Below are 19,787 nucleotides of genomic sequence, written 5' to 3' on the forward strand. Positions count from 1 at the left end.
ATTTACAGTTCAGTGTTTTTTATAAGCTCTTCCTAAGTTAGGTTCCTGGGGAAATTGTCAGATACTAACTTGCTGTTTGAAATGTGATGAGCATTATGTTCTGCCTTAAATTTGTGTAGTAGATATGTATGTCTCACTTTGCTGCCAGCTTGTTATGTTTTAAATCTGTTGTTTTTCTGGTAGTCCCTCAATTGTGTCTGACTCTTTGCAACCCATGGACTATAGCCCACCAGGCTCCTCTGTCCATGGAACTCTTCAGGCAAGATTGCTGGAGTAGGTTACCATTCCTTTTTCCGGGGGATCTTCCCTACCCAGGGATCAAACCCAGGTCTCCTGCACTGAAGGCAGAGGCTTTACTGTCTATGCCACCATTAGTCATCACCATCTTACTCTGTGAACTAGGTTCCATGCTGACTCCAATTTCTCTGAAATTGTTACAACTGTGAGAATATTTGATTGGTCATTGAGTCATTGTCTAGTATCTCTAAGGTATATTTATCCATAACCCTTTTTGCTTTAACATTTTAGGCTCTTATTTTGAGCATGGCTGTGCCCACTATAATAGGTCTCAGCTTATGGAAAGAGGTAAGAAAGTTAGATTTTTCATAAGGTTAAAATATATGTTGTTTATAAGGTAGTGATAAATTATGTGTGTGTAGGATACTTACATTGGGACAGTATTTTAAGAAAATGTGATATACTAAATAATACTTAATTTTCTTCCAGTAGGACCATGATAAAACATTTTTAGAGTGCTATTTTCTATAGTCTAGTGCAATTTTCTATAGTCTAATATTGTTAGACTATTACAATTGACAAAGGAAATAGCTGAATAAATAGTATTTACTAGTAAAGAGTAAAAAGCATTTTGGCAATCCCAAAATTTAAATATTTACAAAGTAATATAAATTCTTTACCTTATCATAATGTAAAATGAAATTAATTGCCAGTAAACCTGTGAATTATTTGACTTAACCTGAAATTTGTTTACTTATTTTTTCAGTGTGTATGTGCATGAAAGATACAACTAATGATTAATTGGTGATGCTAAAATTATGTATTGAGTATAGGTAGTAAATTAACCAAACAGTAGTTTATTTGGACTGAGAAGAATGAACAAGAAACTAAAAGAAAGTAAAGTGATCTGTGCCATTTTTTCTGTAAGAACAGTGTTGTAATATTGTTTGTCACAGGTAGGTCTGTTAGTCTTTGGAAATACTTTGAAAGAGCTTTAAACTTTGTAAATACTTACACACAGGTTTCGGGGATTTTGTTTTATATTTTAGTTTTTTCCAAGATTAATGACAGAACTAATGGAACTACAAGAATTTTATGACCCAGATACGGTGGAACTTATGACCTGGATAAAGTAAGAACTGAATTGCCTGAGACTATTGTTAAGCTATTAATTAATCATTGCATGCTATTTAATGGATTCAGGGGGAATAATAAGGTAATCCTTTTCCCATGAAACTCAGGAATTTTACCCTGTATTTTTAGGGACAGTTTTTTAATTAGACATATAATTCTAATTTTCTAATTGAACTCATTTCCATCAAAAGTACAGTATTGATAAGTTGAAATATGAAACTCTAGTTATTAAGCATCTAGAAATGTGGAATAAAAAGGAACCAGTGTCCTTTTATTTAGATTGTCAAGAGATGCCTCTTTTAACCAGAGTTGGAGGTGAATGAACAGTGGGTTTCTAGTATGGATAACCAAGGTTAACATGATTTTTAATTTTGATACTCACACACATTTTAATATGACAGGAGATGTGCTCTTCGACCTATGCAAATGGGGACTTGTAATTGAAACACCCTATTTCCTCCTGTAAGATATTAATACATACAGAACTAAGGGACCCTCAAAGGGCCATACTGTCAGTGAAAGGATGAACTCAAAATATCCAGCAAGTGGTAGAAAAAGATGATGAGAAAGCATGTCTTCCTTGGCCTCAGTTCTTGGTCAAAAATAAGGTGTTTCCTCTGAATTTGTAGCAGTCCATCTGAAATCACATGGCTGTAGCTTGAAATTACACTTGTTTAATCCAGGGAATCCTGTATCAAGAAATTAGCATAAAAAGTATTTCTGGGATGGTCTGGAGTGCCTAATATAATCTTCAACCCAGGCTACCCAGGATTTCACAAATAAAGCTTCATGGAGATAAGTTCTAAAGTTACAAAACACATGAAGAAACAGTTTGACACAGCAAGACATATTGCTGTCATTTATGATAAACAATAGAACTAGACCTCTAGCAATTTCTGGTAATAAAATTTGTGTCAGGTTTTGCTGCACAGTGGACTCTCAGAAAACTTAGTGACTTACAAGCAATAAACATTTGTTATTTTGCACCACTTCCATGATCAGCTGAGTGGAAGCAATGGGTAGGATCCTTCTGGTCTGGGCCAGCTCATGTGAAACTGGGTAGTCTGGCCTAGCCTCTCCCACATGTCTGTGGCTGGGTAGTGTCAGCTGAGGGCATGGAATTGACTTAGCCACTTGCTTCTTGTCATCCAGCCCAGGTGAGACTGGGCTCATTCACAAGGTGGTGGTTGTAGAGCTCCCTAGAGCTGCATGAGAGGACAAGTCTCAGTGTAAGCATGTTTTAAGTCTGTTCACGTTGTGTTTGCTAATGTCCTGTTGGCCAAAGCAAGTCACATGATGGGAACTAGAGTTTCCTCCAAGAGAATGACTATGAGAAAAGAATCATTGCAACCATTTTTTTCAGCCAGTCTACCCCATGAATAGAGACTGATAAATAATATGAAAAAATTTAAACACATAGATAAAGAAACTAATACTTGAAAAGGGAATAAAATACTATCAGAAAAGACCAGGAGAAAAGGGAGAAAAAGATTTAAACCATTTCTAGAAATGAAGAATTAATTTCATAGAATAGGTGAATAGAAGTGAGAATTGTTATTATTGTTCAGCTGCTAAGTCGTGTCCAACTCTTTGCGACCCCATGAACTGCAGCATGCCAGGCTTCTCTGTCCATCACTATCTCCCTGAATTTCCTCAAACTCATGACCATTGAGTCAGTCATGCCATCCAACCATCTCAACCTCTGTCACACTCTTCTCTTGCCCTCAATTTTCCCAGCATCAGGGTCTTTTCAGGCTCTTAGCTTGTGGCCAAAGTGTTGGAGCTTCAGCATCAGTCTTTCTAGTGAATATTCAGGGTTGATTTCCTTTAGGATTAACAGTTTGATCTCCTTGCAGCCCAAGGGACTCTCAAGAGTCTTCTCCAACACCACAATTTGAAAGTGAGAATAGGTCTTATGTAAGGTCGAAGATCATGGCATCCGGTCCCATCACTTCATGGCAAATAGATGGGGAAACAGTGGAAACAGTGTCAGACTTTATTTTTGGGGCCCCAAAATCACTGCAGATGGTGACTGCAGCCATGAAATTAAAAGATGCTTACTCCTTGAAAGGAAAATTATGTCCAACCTAGATAGCATATTAAAAAGCAGAGAGATTACTTTGCCAACAAAGGTCTGTCTAGTCAAGGCTATGGTTTTTCCTGTGGTCATGTATGGATGTGAGAGTTGGACTGTGAAGAAAGCTGAGTGCCAAAGAATTGATGCTTTTGAACTGTGGTGTTGGAGAAGACTCTTGAGAGTCCCTTGGACTGCAAGGAGATCCAACCAGTCCATTCGGAAGGAGATCAGCCCTGGGATTTCTTTGGAAGGAATGATGCTAAAGCTGAAACTCCAGTACTTTGGCCACCTCATGCGAAGAGTTGACTCATTGGAAAAGACTGATGCTGGGAGGGATTGGGAGCGGGAGAAGAAGGGGACAACAGAGGATGAGATGGCTGGATGGCATCACCAACTCGATGGATGTGAGTTTTGAGTGAACTCCGGGAGTTGGTGTTGGACAGGGAGGCCTGGCGTGCTGCGATTCATGGGGTTGCAAAGAGTCAGACACAACTGAGCGACTTAACTGAACTGAACTGAAGGTCTCATTATTATGATGACACCTCTTGTATGTATAAAGATTATTATTTTAGATCATCCTTAACTACTGCCTATTAATATTTTTTTGTGAATTATATTTACCTTTGTGGAACACTGACCAGTATAGCCTTCTGTTGTTAATAAAAGAGGAAGTCACGTTTACATGTATGATTTACCACAATATTTTCAAAAACAGCAAAGGCCTAACCATTGGACCTTTTACATCAAATGATTGGGCATTTATATTACTGTGATGTGATTTTTCTGTTTCATTTTTGTTTCCCCATTACTGGGTGCTCCTTGAGGACAGTGGCTGTGTCCTCTTTACTTTCAGAGTTTGACACAGTAGGTGGATGCTGAATATTGAATACAGGGAGGGAATAAATAAGTCAGGACATTAGAGCAGCCCTTTGGGATCTGTCTTGTGAGGGGAATCTATCTGGGACTTTGGAATTATGATTTAGAGAAGAGAAGTCCTTCATGTGTTAACTGGAGACAGACACACGGGTAAAGGCAGGGAAGGAGCAGGAGGATAGGTGGATCTGGGAGGAGCTGGGTTATGGTGGTTAGTATTTGCCAAAGATGAATTTGAGAATTCACAGCATCACCATTGAACTGTCACTGTCCCATTACCCTGCATTATCGCCACCTGACCTAGATGGCAATAGGAGATGTGTTTATCCTCTCCCCTTCTCTGTCTTGAAAGCAGTGACCTTCTCCTCCCACCTCTCTTTTTAAAATATTTATCTTTAGCACTCTAAACAATTTCTGGCACATAGTAATTGCTCATTTTTTTTAATGGATCCAAAAATGAAATGAAATTAGAACTGACATTAAAACTTAAGTGTACAACCCATTTTAAGTTCCTTGGTATTTCAGAATTGATATAAATCGGTGAACTAAATAGTATACTTACCTTTTCAGTGTGTGAATCTTTGTGGTTCTTTGCAGAAGGCAAGCTCCAGTTGCAGCTGTGTTTGCAGGAAGTCCACAATTAATGGGTGTGATTAAATTATGCACCGGATGGATGGTGACAAGCTTGCCTCTTTACAATGATGATGATCTTCTCAAGAGAAATGAAAACGTAAGGCATTTTATGTTCTACATTAGGATCTTTTTTATGACTTTTTAGTATAGTATTATAATGATGTATATGTTCCTTGGGTTAGCTAGGAAAATCCAGACAATTTTAGAAGAGTCAATTAGTTTTAAGTTTTTAAAAAGCTGTATAGTACATTTAACCACAAGGGACCAACATTAGAATATGAAATTCTTTATGAAAAGTATTGATATATTTCTAGGAGAAACATTTTATTTCCCACAAGGCTCCAAGGGACTAATATGTAATCATTTACAAAGGGAAACATTCTCTTTTAGAATATCATTATTCTCAATCAAATTATTGAAGGAAGGCTTTCAGTTACTATCTTTATACACTTTGTATTTCTAAACCAAAATTCTGTTATTGCTTATAAAGCACTGATTTAGTTTTCAGTATGGGCTGTTGTTAATAACTTAGAATATATAACATTTGTATGGTATCTAATTGCTTCTCTTTCAGAGAATTTATAATTTTGAATGTTTTGTTTGGATGTAAATGTAACTTCATATCTGAAGGTAATAACCAATTGAACCTGAATTGTAAATATTCTGTTTTTCAATTGGAGAGAATTTCACATAGTTTTTAAGTATACTCTATGCTAAGTGGGAAGTATAGCAGTATAGAAGTTAGACTTCAATACAGAGGTTAGACTAAGAATCCAGTCTCTAGAATTAGAGTATCTGGACTCAAATGATACCTCTGCCATGTACTAGCTTTGTGACCTTGAACAAGTTTTTGAATCTGGAAATAATAGTTCTGACCCTCTACTTAGGAGAATTAAATAAGATAATACACTCTGTCTGAAACAGTAAAATTTAAATGTTAGCTATTATTATAATTATGTACTATTACTATTATAATTCTTTGTGTACACACACATTCACATATAATCACAGAAAGTACAGAGAGGAGTTCAAAAGCAGAAACAAGTCAGTTCTGCCTACAAAAATCCAAGTCTTCATAAAGGGCGTTCCTTTGATCACAGATTTGAAGGATGACTTAGAAACTTGTTTGGAAAAAGAATACAATTCCAGATTGAAAAAGTCACAGAAGCCATGAAATTTGTTTGGCCATGAAACTAGAAAATAAGAGGCCAAATTCTGAGGGACCTGGAAGGTCATACTTAAAATTTAGACTTACCCTCAAGGCATTTGGGAGTTATCAAAGACCTTTTATAAACCTAGGAATGGAACACTTAGGAGTTATTAAGGTCATAGAACAGTTGAAGCAAGGGAGAGGTCAGAGATGGGGAGGTCTACCTGGGAGTGATTTATCTAAGGGACAACAGCCACCTCTGATTAATATTTGTTGCACTTGAAAAGGTAGTGCTGCTTAGAAGATGTATCACAGCATATTCCTAAATTTAGTGTATGTTCAGTTGCTCAGTCGTGTCTGACTCTGCAGCCCCATGGACTGGGGCCTGCCAGGCTCCTCTGTCCATGGAATTTTTCCAGGCAAGAATACTGGAGTGGATTGCCATTTCGTACTCCAGGGATCAAACCTGTGTCTCTTAGGTCTCCTGTATTGGCAGGCAGATTCTTTACCACTAGTGCCACCTGGGAAGCTCCTTCCTAAACTTTTTTTTTTTTGTTTGTTTGTTTGTTTTTCTTTTTTTTTTTTTTTCCCAGCAGGAAACCACTCTCACTTCATTACTCTGTCCTCAATCCAAAAGCTCTTGGATCTGAGCTTATGGGGACAGATAGGAAGGAGGTTGACGGGCTTAAGAATGGGAGACCTTCATCTTCCCTCATAGACTCCACCTTCCCCTTCAGCTAGATCAAGGTAGAGCATTCAGAAGGCAAGAGAGAAGCAATTCCGTGCAAAGGTGGAGGAAAAACCCCATGGCTTCTCCTCCAAAAAAACAACTCAAGCTCAGGGACAACAAGCCCCCAGGGTCTCAGAGGCTCCTCTTATTCCCGGTCTCTCCCATCCTCCATCACTGCCGCATTCTCAAGCATCTTCAATCGCCTCATGAACCTGCCCCCCCGCCCCCCGCCTTCCTATTCTCGTGCAATTTTCATTCCCGGTTTCTGGCCCTTCTTGATCTCCTGAGAGCTTTGCATTTTTTTTCCCCTTTCTTCCTTCCCCCACAACTCCAAGCTCCACCGTGACAGCCCTTCATTTTTGCTCTTCCATTAAGGGGGAAAAAAGGCTAATATTCACTGACCCCTTTCTGCCTGAGATATTCCTCCCTGTATATGACGCTATCCCTGTCGCCTTCCAGTCATCCCAACCTCCCCTCCCCCACAACGCCAGACACCCCCGCCCTTTTCTTCCATTATCCTCAGCCTCCCTGTTCCCTTCATAACCCGATCTTCTTCCCAATTTCCTTCAGGGCCTCCTCCAGCTACCAGGTGTCCCCCACGGGTTCCTCACCACCCTCCCCGAGCCCTTCTCTCCCCATTAACACTTTCCTTTCCCATCATCCCCCCAGCTCCCTCCCAGCCCCCACCGCAGCAGGTGAGCTGCTTCTTGGCCCCTCCCCCAAGACCCCAGCGCTAGGCAGGGGCGTCTCCAGCCCCTACAAATTTCTTTGTCCCTCAGCCCACCCCGGGCTACCTGCCAGGCCGGGCCGGGGCGGGGCCGCGGGTCCTCGCGCTGCCTGCAGCCTAGAACCCGTTGCGCGCCAACCGACGACTCCGTCCCCAACGAGATAAACACAGCCAGGCTGTGTCCTTCCGGCGGGCAGCTGGATGCGCACGTGCAGTCCGAGCTGAGTGCTCGAAGCGTACCGGGACTTGCAGTCCACGGGATTCCGGTGGGCCTGGAGCTGCCGAAGAGTGGGGCAGGAGCCGGAGGAGGTGGTGCGCAGATACGTGTCAAAGATCCCGGACTTTACTCTAAACTTTATTTTTTGTGGATGTAAACCAACAGACTCTAACATGTCTTTGTTTTCTTTGTTGTTTTTTATTGTTTTTTAACAATTTTGATTATTTTTTGAATTCTAATATAGAATTTCAGAATCACATGTAATTAGGTCAGAGTTCGAATTACATTCTAGTTCGAATTAAATTTAAACATTTTAGAGTTTTCATTTTTATATGAGTAGGAACCAGTTTTTTCCCAAAACTTCATCTTTCTCTGTGGTGTCTGCTGCTGCTGTGTCACTTGAGTCGTGTCCGACTCTGTGCGACCCCATAGACGGCAGCCCACCCCCTGGGATTCTCCAGGCAAGAACATTGGAATGGGTTGCCATTTCCTTCTCCAATGCATGAAAGTGAAAAGTGAAAGTGAAGTCACTCAGTCGTGTCCGACTCTAGCAACCCCATGGACTGTAGCCTACCAGGCTCCTCTGTCCATGGGATTTTCTAGGCAAAAGTACTGGAGTGGGGTGCCATTGCCTTCTCCTCTGTGGTGTCTAGTACAGAGCAAAGTACTGAATAAATTTGTTTTTAAATTAAAATTCAAATTGAAGTCCATAAATGAGATCATATCATTTGAATTAGACACCACAATCTATAATTCATAACATGTGACTAATCTTTGTATAATCTCCTAGACCACTGATTCTCAAACCTGGAATGACGGTGCCCCCAGAGGACATTTGGCAGTGTCTGGAGACATTTTCTGTTGTTACAGCTGGAGGAGGGGTTCTACAGGCACCTTGAGGGTAGAGACCAGGGAATGCCTAAACATCCTTCAGTGTGCAGAATGGCCTCCGTTTGGTCCCAACAAAGAATTATGTGGCCCAAAATGTTAATAGCGCCAAGGTTGAGAAATCGCACCCTAGTCTAACAGTAATGTTATTGCCATTGCATCAAAGTCATTTTTTTTTTATATGACCCAATAGTATATTACAGTTTACCCAGACTTGAAAATAAATAAAAATTATATAAAATACACAAGTAAGTATTAAACTGAATAGGATAGAACCATTCACATGAACTTACTTAGCAGGTGAAGTGAGTGAGAAACTTCTTGTTGTAGTCACATTCTGTATCCCACAGAATGAGTATCTAGCATGTCAGTGGACATTGGACCTGAAATTGCTGGATAGACAACAACCAAAACATGTCGTCAGCAGCTGCAGTCAGACTGGAATCTTGTCCAGTCTAGATTACAAGCCTCAGGATTTTCAGGACAGTCCGTGATACTTTTGGCTGAACTTTTATGGCTTTTCCAAGTTTCGCATTTCAGAAAAACTGAAAAAAATGTAATATCTATTGTAATAAGATCCAGAGCTTATTATCTAATAAGGTCAGCAAAATTATAATGAAAAACACCATGTGATCAAGGCATGGGTTTTAAGCATGCCTATTCTTTCAGTCATCTCACACGCTAGTAAAGTAATGCTCAAAATTCTCCAAGCCAGGCTTCAGCAATACGTGAACCATGAACTTCCAGATGTTCAAGCTGGTTTTAGAAAAGGCAGAGGAACCAGAGATCAAATTGCCAACATCTGCTGGATCATCGAAAAAGCAACAGAGTTCCAGAAAAACATCTATTTTTGCTTTGTTGACTATGCCAAAGCCTTTGACTCTGTGGATCACGATAAACTGTGGAAAATTCTTCAAGAGATGGGAATACCAGACCACCTGACCTGCCTGTTGAGAAACCTATATGCAGGTCAGGAAGCAACAGTTAGAACTGGACATGGAACAACAGACTGGTTCCAAATAGGAAAAGGAGTACGTCAAGGCTGTATACTGTCACCCTGCTTATTTAACTTCTATGCAGAGTACATCATGAGAAACGCTGGGCTGGAGGAAGCACAAGCTGGAATCAAGATTGCCGGGAGAATTATCAATAACCTCAGATATGCAGATGATACCACCCTTATGGCAGAAAGTGAAGAGGAACTAAAAAGCCTCTTGATGAAAGTAAAAGAGGAGAGTGAAAAAGTTGGCTTAAAGCTCAACATTCAGAAAACTAAGATCATGGCATTTGGTCCCATCACTTCATGGGAAATAGATGGAAAAACAATGGAAACAGTGGCTGACTTTATTTTTTTGGTTTCCAAAATCACTGCAGATGGTGACTGCAGCCATGAAATTACAAGACGCTTACTCCTTGGAAGGAAAGTTATGACCAACCTAGATAGCATATTAAAAAGCAGAGACATTACTTTGTCAACAAAGGTCCATCTAGTCAAGGCTATGGTTTTTCCTGTGGTCATGTATGGATGTGAGAGTTGAACTGTGAAGAAAGCTGAGCACCGAAGAATTGATGCTTTTGAACTGTGGTGTTGGAGAAGACTCTTGAGAGTCCCTTGGACTGCAAGGAGATCCAACCAGTCCCTCCTAAAGGAGATCAGTCCTGGGTGTTCATTGGAAGGACTGATGCTGAAGCTGAAACTCCAATACTTTGGCACCTCATGCGAAGAGTTGACTCATTGGAATAGACCCTGATGCTGGGAGGGATTGGGGGCCGGAGGAGAAGGGGATAACAGAGGATGAGATGGCTGGGTTGCATCACCAACTCGATGGACATGAGTTTGGGTAAACTCCAGGAGTTGTTGATGGACAGGGAGGCCTGGCGTGCTGCCTTTCATGGGGTCGCAAAGAGTCAGACATGACTGAGTGACTGAACTGAACTGATTGTTTCAGTATTGTGACAAGGGTCAAATTATTTTTAACCTCACTGACTTTATCTCATGTATAAAATGAGTATTAAATACTTTGATACATGGTAATAAAAATATTAAGGAAGTATTACAACTCACTAATAAAAAGACCACCCAATTAAAAAGTGGACAAAGGCCATTTGCAACAACATGGATAAACATTGAGGGCATTATGCTAAGTGAAGTAAGTCAGATAGAAAAAGGTAAATACAGTATGATATCACTTATTTATGGAATCTAAAAATGCTGACCTCATAGAAATAGAGGAGAGTTGTGGTTGCCAGGGGTTGAGAGACCTCAAGAAATGAGGAGATACTGGTCAAAGAGTACAAACTTCTAGTTGAAATATGAATAAATTTTAGGGATCTAATGTACAGCATGGTGAATGGAGTTAATAATACTGTATTGTAGATTTGAAAGTTGTTGGGAATAGATCTTAGATGTTTTCCCCACACACACACAAAAAATGGTGATTATGTAACATACAAATATTAGCTAAAGCTATGGTGCTAAATTATTTTGCAGCATATGAGCTTATCAAATAAACATGTTGTATACCTTAAACTCATACACAATACTATATGTCAATTATATCTCAGTAGCATTGGAGGAAAATGGACAAAGGACTTGAATTATATTTCTGTAAAGAAGATACGCAAGTAGCCAAGAGCAGATGAACATAAGCTTGCTGAGGACAGGAATCAAGCCTTAGTCAATAGCTTTATTTTGCACAGATAGTACTAAGAACATAGTAGATGCTCAGTGTTTGATAAATAGAAGTTTTAAATGTCTTTTAAAGTTGTTGTTTTAATTATTTTCTTTCAGATCTATCAAATCTATTCAAAGCGATCTGCTGAGGATATTTATAAAATACTGACATCATACAAGGCTAGTTACCTAATAGTAGAAGATGCTATCTGCAATGAAGTGGGAACCATGAGAGGCTGTCGGGTTAAAGATTTATTAGACATTGCGAATGGCCATGTAAGTAACCATTTGTAAAGTTTTAATTATTGTTTTGAGAAAAATGACTTTATTTAAACTTGTAATAGTAACAGTGTGTGAGTGTGCTCAGTCATGCCCGACTTTGCAACCCTGTGGACTGTAGCCCACCAGGCTCCTCTGTCCATGGGATTTCCAGGCAAGAATACTGCCATTTCCTTCTCTAGAGATGTAACAGTGGGGGAACTTATTAAAAGTAGTTTGAAGTGTTTTTGCAATGTACAAAAGAAAAGTTGGACAATTTTACAAAAAAAAAACAACCAATTTTATCAATACCTGGACCATTAGTTGCCTATGCTTGTACATGTTCTACATTCATGAACAAAAGATAATTTGTTTTGAATTATGATTTTAACAATGTAATATAAAGAGCAGCTGATTGTTATATTCTTATGTTGAGAAATTTCTTATAATTTGATTCATATCTAGAAAAATTGTTTATTGAATTAACATAGTCTTGTACATTGAGCCTCTGTTATCCACAAAATTAGTGTATTCAGAACTACTTTAGTTGTTAGGATTTAACTGTATTTTCAGTTTTCTTTGATTTTCTATTTTACCAAGCTGTGTTAATTCTCAGCCTGCAGTGTATATACTATATACATGGCAACTAAGACTGACAGGGGAATTTGTTAATATTTAGTAATTAGTGTTTGTATATCTGGTAATGAGGCACTAGAAAGGGTACCTGTACTCCTGGGAAGGTTGGGGGTGGAGGATCTTAAAGTTTAGTAGGTCATTCTTATTTAGATTGCATATTCTATTCAGACTGCAGCCAAGACTTCTTTGTCTCTTCCTAATTAAATAGCTTTGTCATAATCATCCCAGACCAATTTGGAGGTGAGAAAGTAGTTTGTTGCTCTGGGGGTTTTTTGGCCATGCTGCGAGGCATGTGGGATCTTAGTTCCCCACATACCAAACCTGCGCCCTTGCCAGGAGAGTCTAGAGAAATGACCTCTTAATCTTATAAACTTATTCTGTTTTCTGCTACATGTATTTTGAATTTTCTCTCTTGGTACTTGACATCTGTGATCTTTGGCTTAATTGGTGACAAAATGGAATTTTATTAAACATCAGATATTTGGTAATAAGAGTAGGAGATGGCAACCCACTCCAGTATCCTTGCCTGAAAAATCCCATGGACAGAGGAGCCTGGCAGGCAACAGTCCGTGGGGTTGCAAAGAGTCAGACACGACTGAGCACGCACGCATTTAGTAATTAAATGACACCCCACTCCAGTACTCTTGCCTGGAAAATCCCATGGGTGGAGGAGCCTGGTGGGCTACAGTCCATGGGGTCGCACAGAGTCGGACATGACTGAGCAACTTCACTTTCACTTTTCACTTTCATGCATTGTAGAAGAAAATGGCAACCCACTCCAGTGTTCTTGCCTGGAGAATCCCAGGGACGGGGGAGCCTGGTGGGCTGCCGTCTATGGGGTCGCACAGAGTCGGACACGACTGGAGCGACTTAGCAGCAGCAGCAGCAGCTGTATTGCTGTCTGCTGTCTACTGTCTAGAGTTTTATTCTGCTCTTGGACACCCTCTTGGTCCATTTTGAAGGTCAGGTTACTACTTTCATGTAATTCCAGGCACAGGCTTAAAGCTAATCTCTTCTTTGATTCTTAAAGTTGATTCTCTGACATCTCTCCAAAGCATTAGCATAATATTTAGTGTTTTTATTGTAGAAAACTCTTTGAGCTAGCTAAGCTATCTTAGTGAACCTCGTTAAAGTGAAAATGTAAAGGATTTACTGATTAGTCACAGAAACTTACTGTTGTGAGTCAGTCCTGCACAAGGAAAAGAATATGAACATACATTAAGAATATATGTCCATTTCTTAGCTTCAGTAGGCTCCATAAGATTCTTCAGATGAATGATAATAGACTATGGAGACATAGCCTTCTAAATTTTAGGATTAAATCTTTAAAAAATTGGAAAATGCTTTATGCTGGTTTTTCAATCTCAGTGGGAAGCTCAAGAATTTAGTGAACATGGTAAATCTTATGAAGAGGCTTTTATTTGCTGAACAATATGAGATGCATTGCTAACCAATGTGAAATACTCCATATTTAACAAAAATATATATATTTTATATAAATATAGTCACTTGTACCTTGATTGCATTTCTCTTAAAACTTTTTTAACATTATGTTTCATATCATTTGCTAGGTGGTTTGTGAAGAAGGTGACAAGTTAACCTACTCAAAACATGGACGATTTTGTCATGAGGTCAAAATTAACTATTCTCCCTATGTGAATTATTTCACCAGAGTATACTGGAACAGATCCTACTTTGTATATAAAATCAACACTGTGATATCCTTTCAGTCTTGAAAAATAGCAGAGCCTTCATGTCAAAGACATATACCACCTGAAGTAAAATACAATTTGCTCCTACCTACGTGGTATCTTTTGGAAATCAGAGTGTGGACATTGAAATGTTGCTGCTGATTTTCCCTCCTGCTGTTAACTGGATCTAGAGTTCTGTGGAGGAAAGAAGATCAAACATTACTGTCCTTTGGTAAAATGTCAAATCTGCCACTCTGCAGTATTCCAGCCAGGTGTCTTCCTTATTGCTATAATTTTACCTTCCAAACTGTTGTAAAATTTTCCTCATAAATCTTTCCATCATAACATTAGTCTTGAATTTGAATATGTTCAGGGTCAGAGTATGTCTCAAACATAACATTTAACAAATACTTAATGTGATATAATTACAAAATAGAAGGAAAGAATTACCTCCTCAAGGCAGTTTCTGAAGGTATTTCATGATGTATAATAGAGCTGAAGTAAAAAACTAATTTAAATGTTCACTGAGAATTTGTGGCATTTAAATTAAAATGGAAATTATATAAAGGAAAGTGATTTTTAAGGATATACATTAAGATATATCCAGAGTTTCCATGGTATAGCTCTCATCATCTGCTGCTTATATATGAGCACTTTCTTAATAATATATAGTGCTTGATATTGCATTTCACTACATTATGACTATTAAGTGGTTAGTTTTTTCACTTATGCCCATAAATTTGATACCAACTTAATCATGATAAAACAGTTAACTCTTGTTACCTATGTATTTTTTTAAAACAGACATTTAAAAGAATGTTGCTTTAAGTTAAAAAATAAGGAAAAAAACAAAAGAAGGTTCAAGGTTTTTAAAAATATGGATATGGAGTATATAATCTACTCATGTGTTTTCTATTGAAGTATGAAGTAAAAACTTAAATCTTTATCGGAATGAGAGTATGTCCACTAAAGTGAGCAGCAGTTTCTGGAGATGTGTGTAGATGCTGTTCAGCATATGCCTCTGCATAGAAGCGTTTGTGGTAAAACACAGGTGCTGTTCCTTGTGAAGTGCTGACACGGTTTTCAGCGTTACGAACAAAATGACGATTATCATAAAATGCACAGTACAGTTCCACAGTCTGTGTTCCTTTTCGTATTTTTAATTATATTTAAAAGAAGTTCTAAAATGATTCATTTGGCTTTATAAAGAGTTTCAGGATGGGTGTATCACTTTAATAAGATAGGATGCAGGTTTAGTTTTACCTTATACACCTGTTAAGTGAACAAATTTAAAATATTTTCACTGGTTAGAGTGCTGCAAAAATTGCGGTTTCATCACTCTAAATTACTATATTAGAAAGGAACATCTTTCCATTATCTTTATGTTCTGTAATATGTCTTTTAAAACCACAAGAGCTCATGCATTCTTAGACTAACTCAGATGTTTTGTTCTTTTGGAGCTTAAGAATTGTTTGATGGCAGTATCATATGTCTGGTGCATTAGTTTTATTGGTTCTCATGTCATGCTTTTATGTAATGTTTAGCAACTATATTAAGATAGCTACAGGCAGGCTATTTCAGCTTCTCTGAACATCTTAATAGTCACTAGTATTTAGCTTCAAGCCTTATAAAAATATTACCATAGTTACCTAAGTACACAGTGTACAAAAGTACATGGTAGTACTTATGATTAGATGCAGCATGTAAAACAATGCAATTGAAAAGATGGCTTGCATATTTTGAAAGGGAAATAGAACAACCTACTTTCTATGTAGCATGAAATACTTAATTTAATTTTTACTGATTTATGATCAAATATGCTGAATTTTGATTGTTGTGTGTTTTTTATTTTTGACATTAGTAAGTTGCTTTTGCTTCTATCAACTTATTCTTAAATAAAATAGGTTTGGAGCAGCTTTTAATTGAATTTTTTAAATAATGAATTTTTCATTTAGCATCAGTTGAAAAGAAAAATGTGAGCTTTATTATAGAAATAATAATACTGGGTATGGAAGATAAGCTTATTTGCTTCTATTTTAGCTCTACTTAGAACAGTAGTGCTAGAAAACTTGAGCATTTAACTAATTTCCTTACTTATTTGTAGAGTAACAAATGATTAGAATTCTGCAAGTAATTCTATTTGGTTTGACAGTAGAGATCTACTGTGAAAGGGGCAAAGTTTATGGGCTTGGGGTCGAAAGAATTTCTCAAAGAAATACAAAACATACTTTGCCCTTGATGTTGCAACACCATGGAAATAAGTGCCTGAACCTTATTTCAAAGTTTACTTTTTACTATTAAAAAATTACCCATTTCTTTCATTTTCATAAAAAAATTTTGGTACCTTTTCCCTCATCATTAAGCACAGAGAAAGAATCCTCAGTATGCTATTTTCACTGTTAACTTTAATTCATTAGTAACCAAATCTTTGTTAAAGGTAGTGATGGGATTTCTAGCCTACTAAATTAATTAAATAAATAAATTAAGCTAAATAAGCTTCCCAAATGCCAAACAATCCAACAGATAAAACTTACTTGATAAGATGTATGACATTGACTGTGCTGGTTTATATGTTTTCCGACTTTGGCAACTGTGTTAGACTGGTAGAGTTTTACAACCTAGGGAGTATGCATTGCACTTATAAATTTTTTTCTTCATTACTTTCTGAGGATATAAACAGCATGTTTTTGGGGACATTAACTCAAATTGCTAAAAAGCCTAATATGACACTCTTCCATACAGTCTAGATTGACTAAAGGAAAAGAAATGGAGGTCAAAGTCTGTTACAAGTTGGGGCTGAAAAATATGCTTTAAAAGATAGGCTATTAATTTATTGAACAGCAAATAGCCATCTTATTAAACTTTGTCATTTTGGGGAAATCAATTGCTTTTTGCCTTTTTCTATTTTTGAGCTGTTAAAACATTTTGATGCCTTTTGGGGGTAAAAGTAGTGTCTCTGTAAAATTACTGGGTTTTTAAAAGTTGTAGGTTAATCAGTTTTATTTGTAAATTTACTTAAGTGTATGAATGTTTAAAGGGCATTTAAATGAACTGTTCTGTGCATTTAAGAACCTATTGTAAAGCAAAATGACTACTGCATCTCAATCTATTTTCTCATTTGTCCCAGTTTTTAAAATATACTTTCTCGATTATTACTGTTTGCTGATAGTTTTAGATCCCAATATATATTAAAATTAGAGCCCTGAAAAGTTGCAATTAAAATTGAACAATTTCTTATTGAAATAATAGCTCATTATTTAGTTTTTGAATGTATAAAATTAATAATTTAAATAAAATTAAATGTGAAAATTGCAAAGAAATATATTTGATTCAACTATTTTCCATCCGTTAAGATTTCTAAACAATATATTTGTTTACCATAATTTTAAAAAAGGACACTTTAGAACCAGATTTGCTGAATTTAGCATAAAGGACTTTCTGAGTAATTTCTGTTTTGTAAGTCTCTTAGAATTTGCACATTCTAATTTTGGCAAATATAATCTTATGTGCAGTTTTATAAGAGATACATTGAACATCTGACCACTATATTTAGTGGAATAATAGTATCAAAAAGAAACATGCATTCCATACTTCTAATGTACGATATCTCATAAATAACCCTTTCGTATTTTAAATTAATAGCTTTGTACAGCTATTTAACAAAGATGAATACAACTGAATTTTTTTTCTTTTTTTTAAATTTACTTTTAATTGGAGGATAATTGCTTTAGAATGCTGTGTTGGTTTCTGCTGTACAGCATCATGAATCAATCATAGGTACACATATATCCCTCCTTCTTAAACTGCCCTCCCACCTTCCACCCCATCCCACCCCTCTAGGTTGTCACAGAGCATTGGGTTGAGTTCCCTGCATCATACAGCAAATTCCCACTGGCTGTCTGTTTTGGTGGCTCAGATGGTAAAGAATCTACTTGCAATGCGGGAGACCTGGGCTGGGTAAATCCCCTGGAGAAGGGAACGGCTACCCACTCCAGTATTCTGGCCTGGAGAATTCCACGGACTGTATAGTCCGTGGTGTGGCCAAAAGTCAGACATTACTGAGCAACTTTCACTTTTCATCTGTTTTACATGTGGTAATGGGTATGTTTCAATGCTTCTCTTAATTTTCCACCCTCTCCTTCCCCTGCTGTGTGCATACATCTGTCCCCTGTGTCTGCACCTCTATTGCTGTACTACAAACAGGTTCATCAGTGCCGTCTTGCTAGATTCCCTGTATATCATTCATGTGCTGTATTTGTTTTTCTCACTTATACTTCACTCTGTATAACGGGCTCTGGGTTCATCCACCTCTCTAGAACGAACCCAAATGTGTTCCTTTTTATTTATATATTCCATTATATATATATATCTCACAACTTCTTTATCCATTCATCTCTCAGTGAACATCTAGGTTGCTTCCATGTCCCAGGTAATCTGTCTAGTGCTGCAGTGAACCTTAGGGTACATGTGTCTTTTAGAATTGTGGTTTTCTCAGGGTAGATGCCCAGTAGTGGGATTTCTGAGTCATTTCTGGTCATTCCTAGTTTTTAAAGAAATCTCCGTACCATTCTGTGTAGCCACTGTTCTCCAGAGTGGCTGTATCAATTTACATTCCTGCCAGCAGTGCAAGAGTTCCCTTTTCTCCACATCCTCCTCAGCATTTATTGTTTGTGGATTTTTTGATGATGGCCATTCTGACCAGTCTGAGGTGATACCTCATTGTCGTTTTGATTTGCATTTCTCTAATAATTACCATTGTTGAGCATTTTTTTCATGTGTTTATTAGCCATCTAATACAATTGATTTTGTGTATGTTGACTTTTGAATGGTGTCTACAACAATGTATATTTAGATTGTATTCTTCCTGTAACTAAGGATACATCTTCACAAAAGAATAAAAGTTAATTTCAGTAAACATAAATCCTTTAAGAAAGTTGGGTTATAAACTAGTTTATAATATTAAATACTTTCATCAAGAATGAAATTATTTCATGCTTAATTATACTCCTTGTTTTGTTTCTATAATAAAATTCTTAGAATTTTAAATTGTCTTTTATTTATATATTAATCTTTTTTAGTTACAGCTTTGAGACATATTATATACCATACAGCTCACCATTTAAAGTGTACCATTGAACAGTTTTTAGTATAATCAGAGTTGTGCAACTGTCATCACAGTCAATTTTAGAATATTTTCATCACCCCAAAATGAAACCTCACACCTTCTGTCTGCCACCCCTAACCACTTTGTCATCAGATAACTTCTACTAATTTACTTTCCATCTCTGGACAGAATGTTCTACTTTTAACATTTCACATAAATGGAATCATATAACGTGGTCTTTTAACATAGTGTTTTCAAAATTCATTCATGTTGTTGTGTGTATCCTTTTTCATTGCCAAACAATATTCCACTGTATGGGTATACATCTATCCATTTTGTGCATCCATCCATTGATGGACATTTGGGTGGTTTCCACTTTTTTTGGCTGTTATGAATTGTGCTCTGTGAATATTCATATACAAGTTTTTAGATGGACATATGTTTTCTTTTTTTTGGATATATGTCTAGAATTTCTTAGTCGTGATAACTGTGGTAACTGAGGAACTGCCAGACTTATTATCAAAGTGGCTGTATCATTTTACAATTCTGACAATGTATAAGGTTTCCAATTTCTCTGCATCCTCGCCATCACTTGCTATTATCTTTCTTCTTGATTATAGGCATTCTAGTAAGGTGTGAAGTGGGGCATATCATTCTATTTTTAATCTGCATTTTCATCATATCTAATGATTTTGAACATCTTTTCTTGTGTTTACTGGTCATCTGAATATCTTCTTTGGAGTAATGTTTATTTAGAA

At 37.3% G+C, this 19,787-nt stretch overlaps 1 protein-coding gene across 18 annotated transcripts in view; it reads left to right on the forward strand.

The window, feature by feature from the left end:
* DPY19L4 (dpy-19 like 4) overlaps positions 1–18,973 on the forward strand; it is a 68,334-nt gene extending 49,361 nt beyond the window's left edge. For all 18 annotated transcript variants that reach the window (XM_086335943.1, XM_086335948.1, XM_086335941.1 and 15 more), the window contains 5 exons: positions 529–585; positions 1,287–1,369; positions 4,919–5,051; positions 11,458–11,616; positions 13,806–18,973. In XM_086335943.1, coding sequence (XP_086192069.1) covers positions 529–585; positions 1,287–1,369; positions 4,919–5,051; positions 11,458–11,616; positions 13,806–13,970 — 597 coding nt within the window. In that variant the 3' untranslated portion in view covers positions 13,971–18,973. The remainder of the gene's footprint in view (positions 1–528; positions 586–1,286; positions 1,370–4,918; positions 5,052–11,457; positions 11,617–13,805) is intronic.
* Positions 18,974–19,787: the final 814 nt, after the last annotated feature.

This window comes from Bos grunniens, chromosome 14 (assembly GCF_055505025.1).
Source record: "Bos grunniens cultivar Pamir isolate PY7600 chromosome 14, Bosgru_T2T1.0, whole genome shotgun sequence".
Lineage (NCBI taxonomy): Eukaryota > Metazoa > Chordata > Mammalia > Artiodactyla > Bovidae > Bos > Bos grunniens.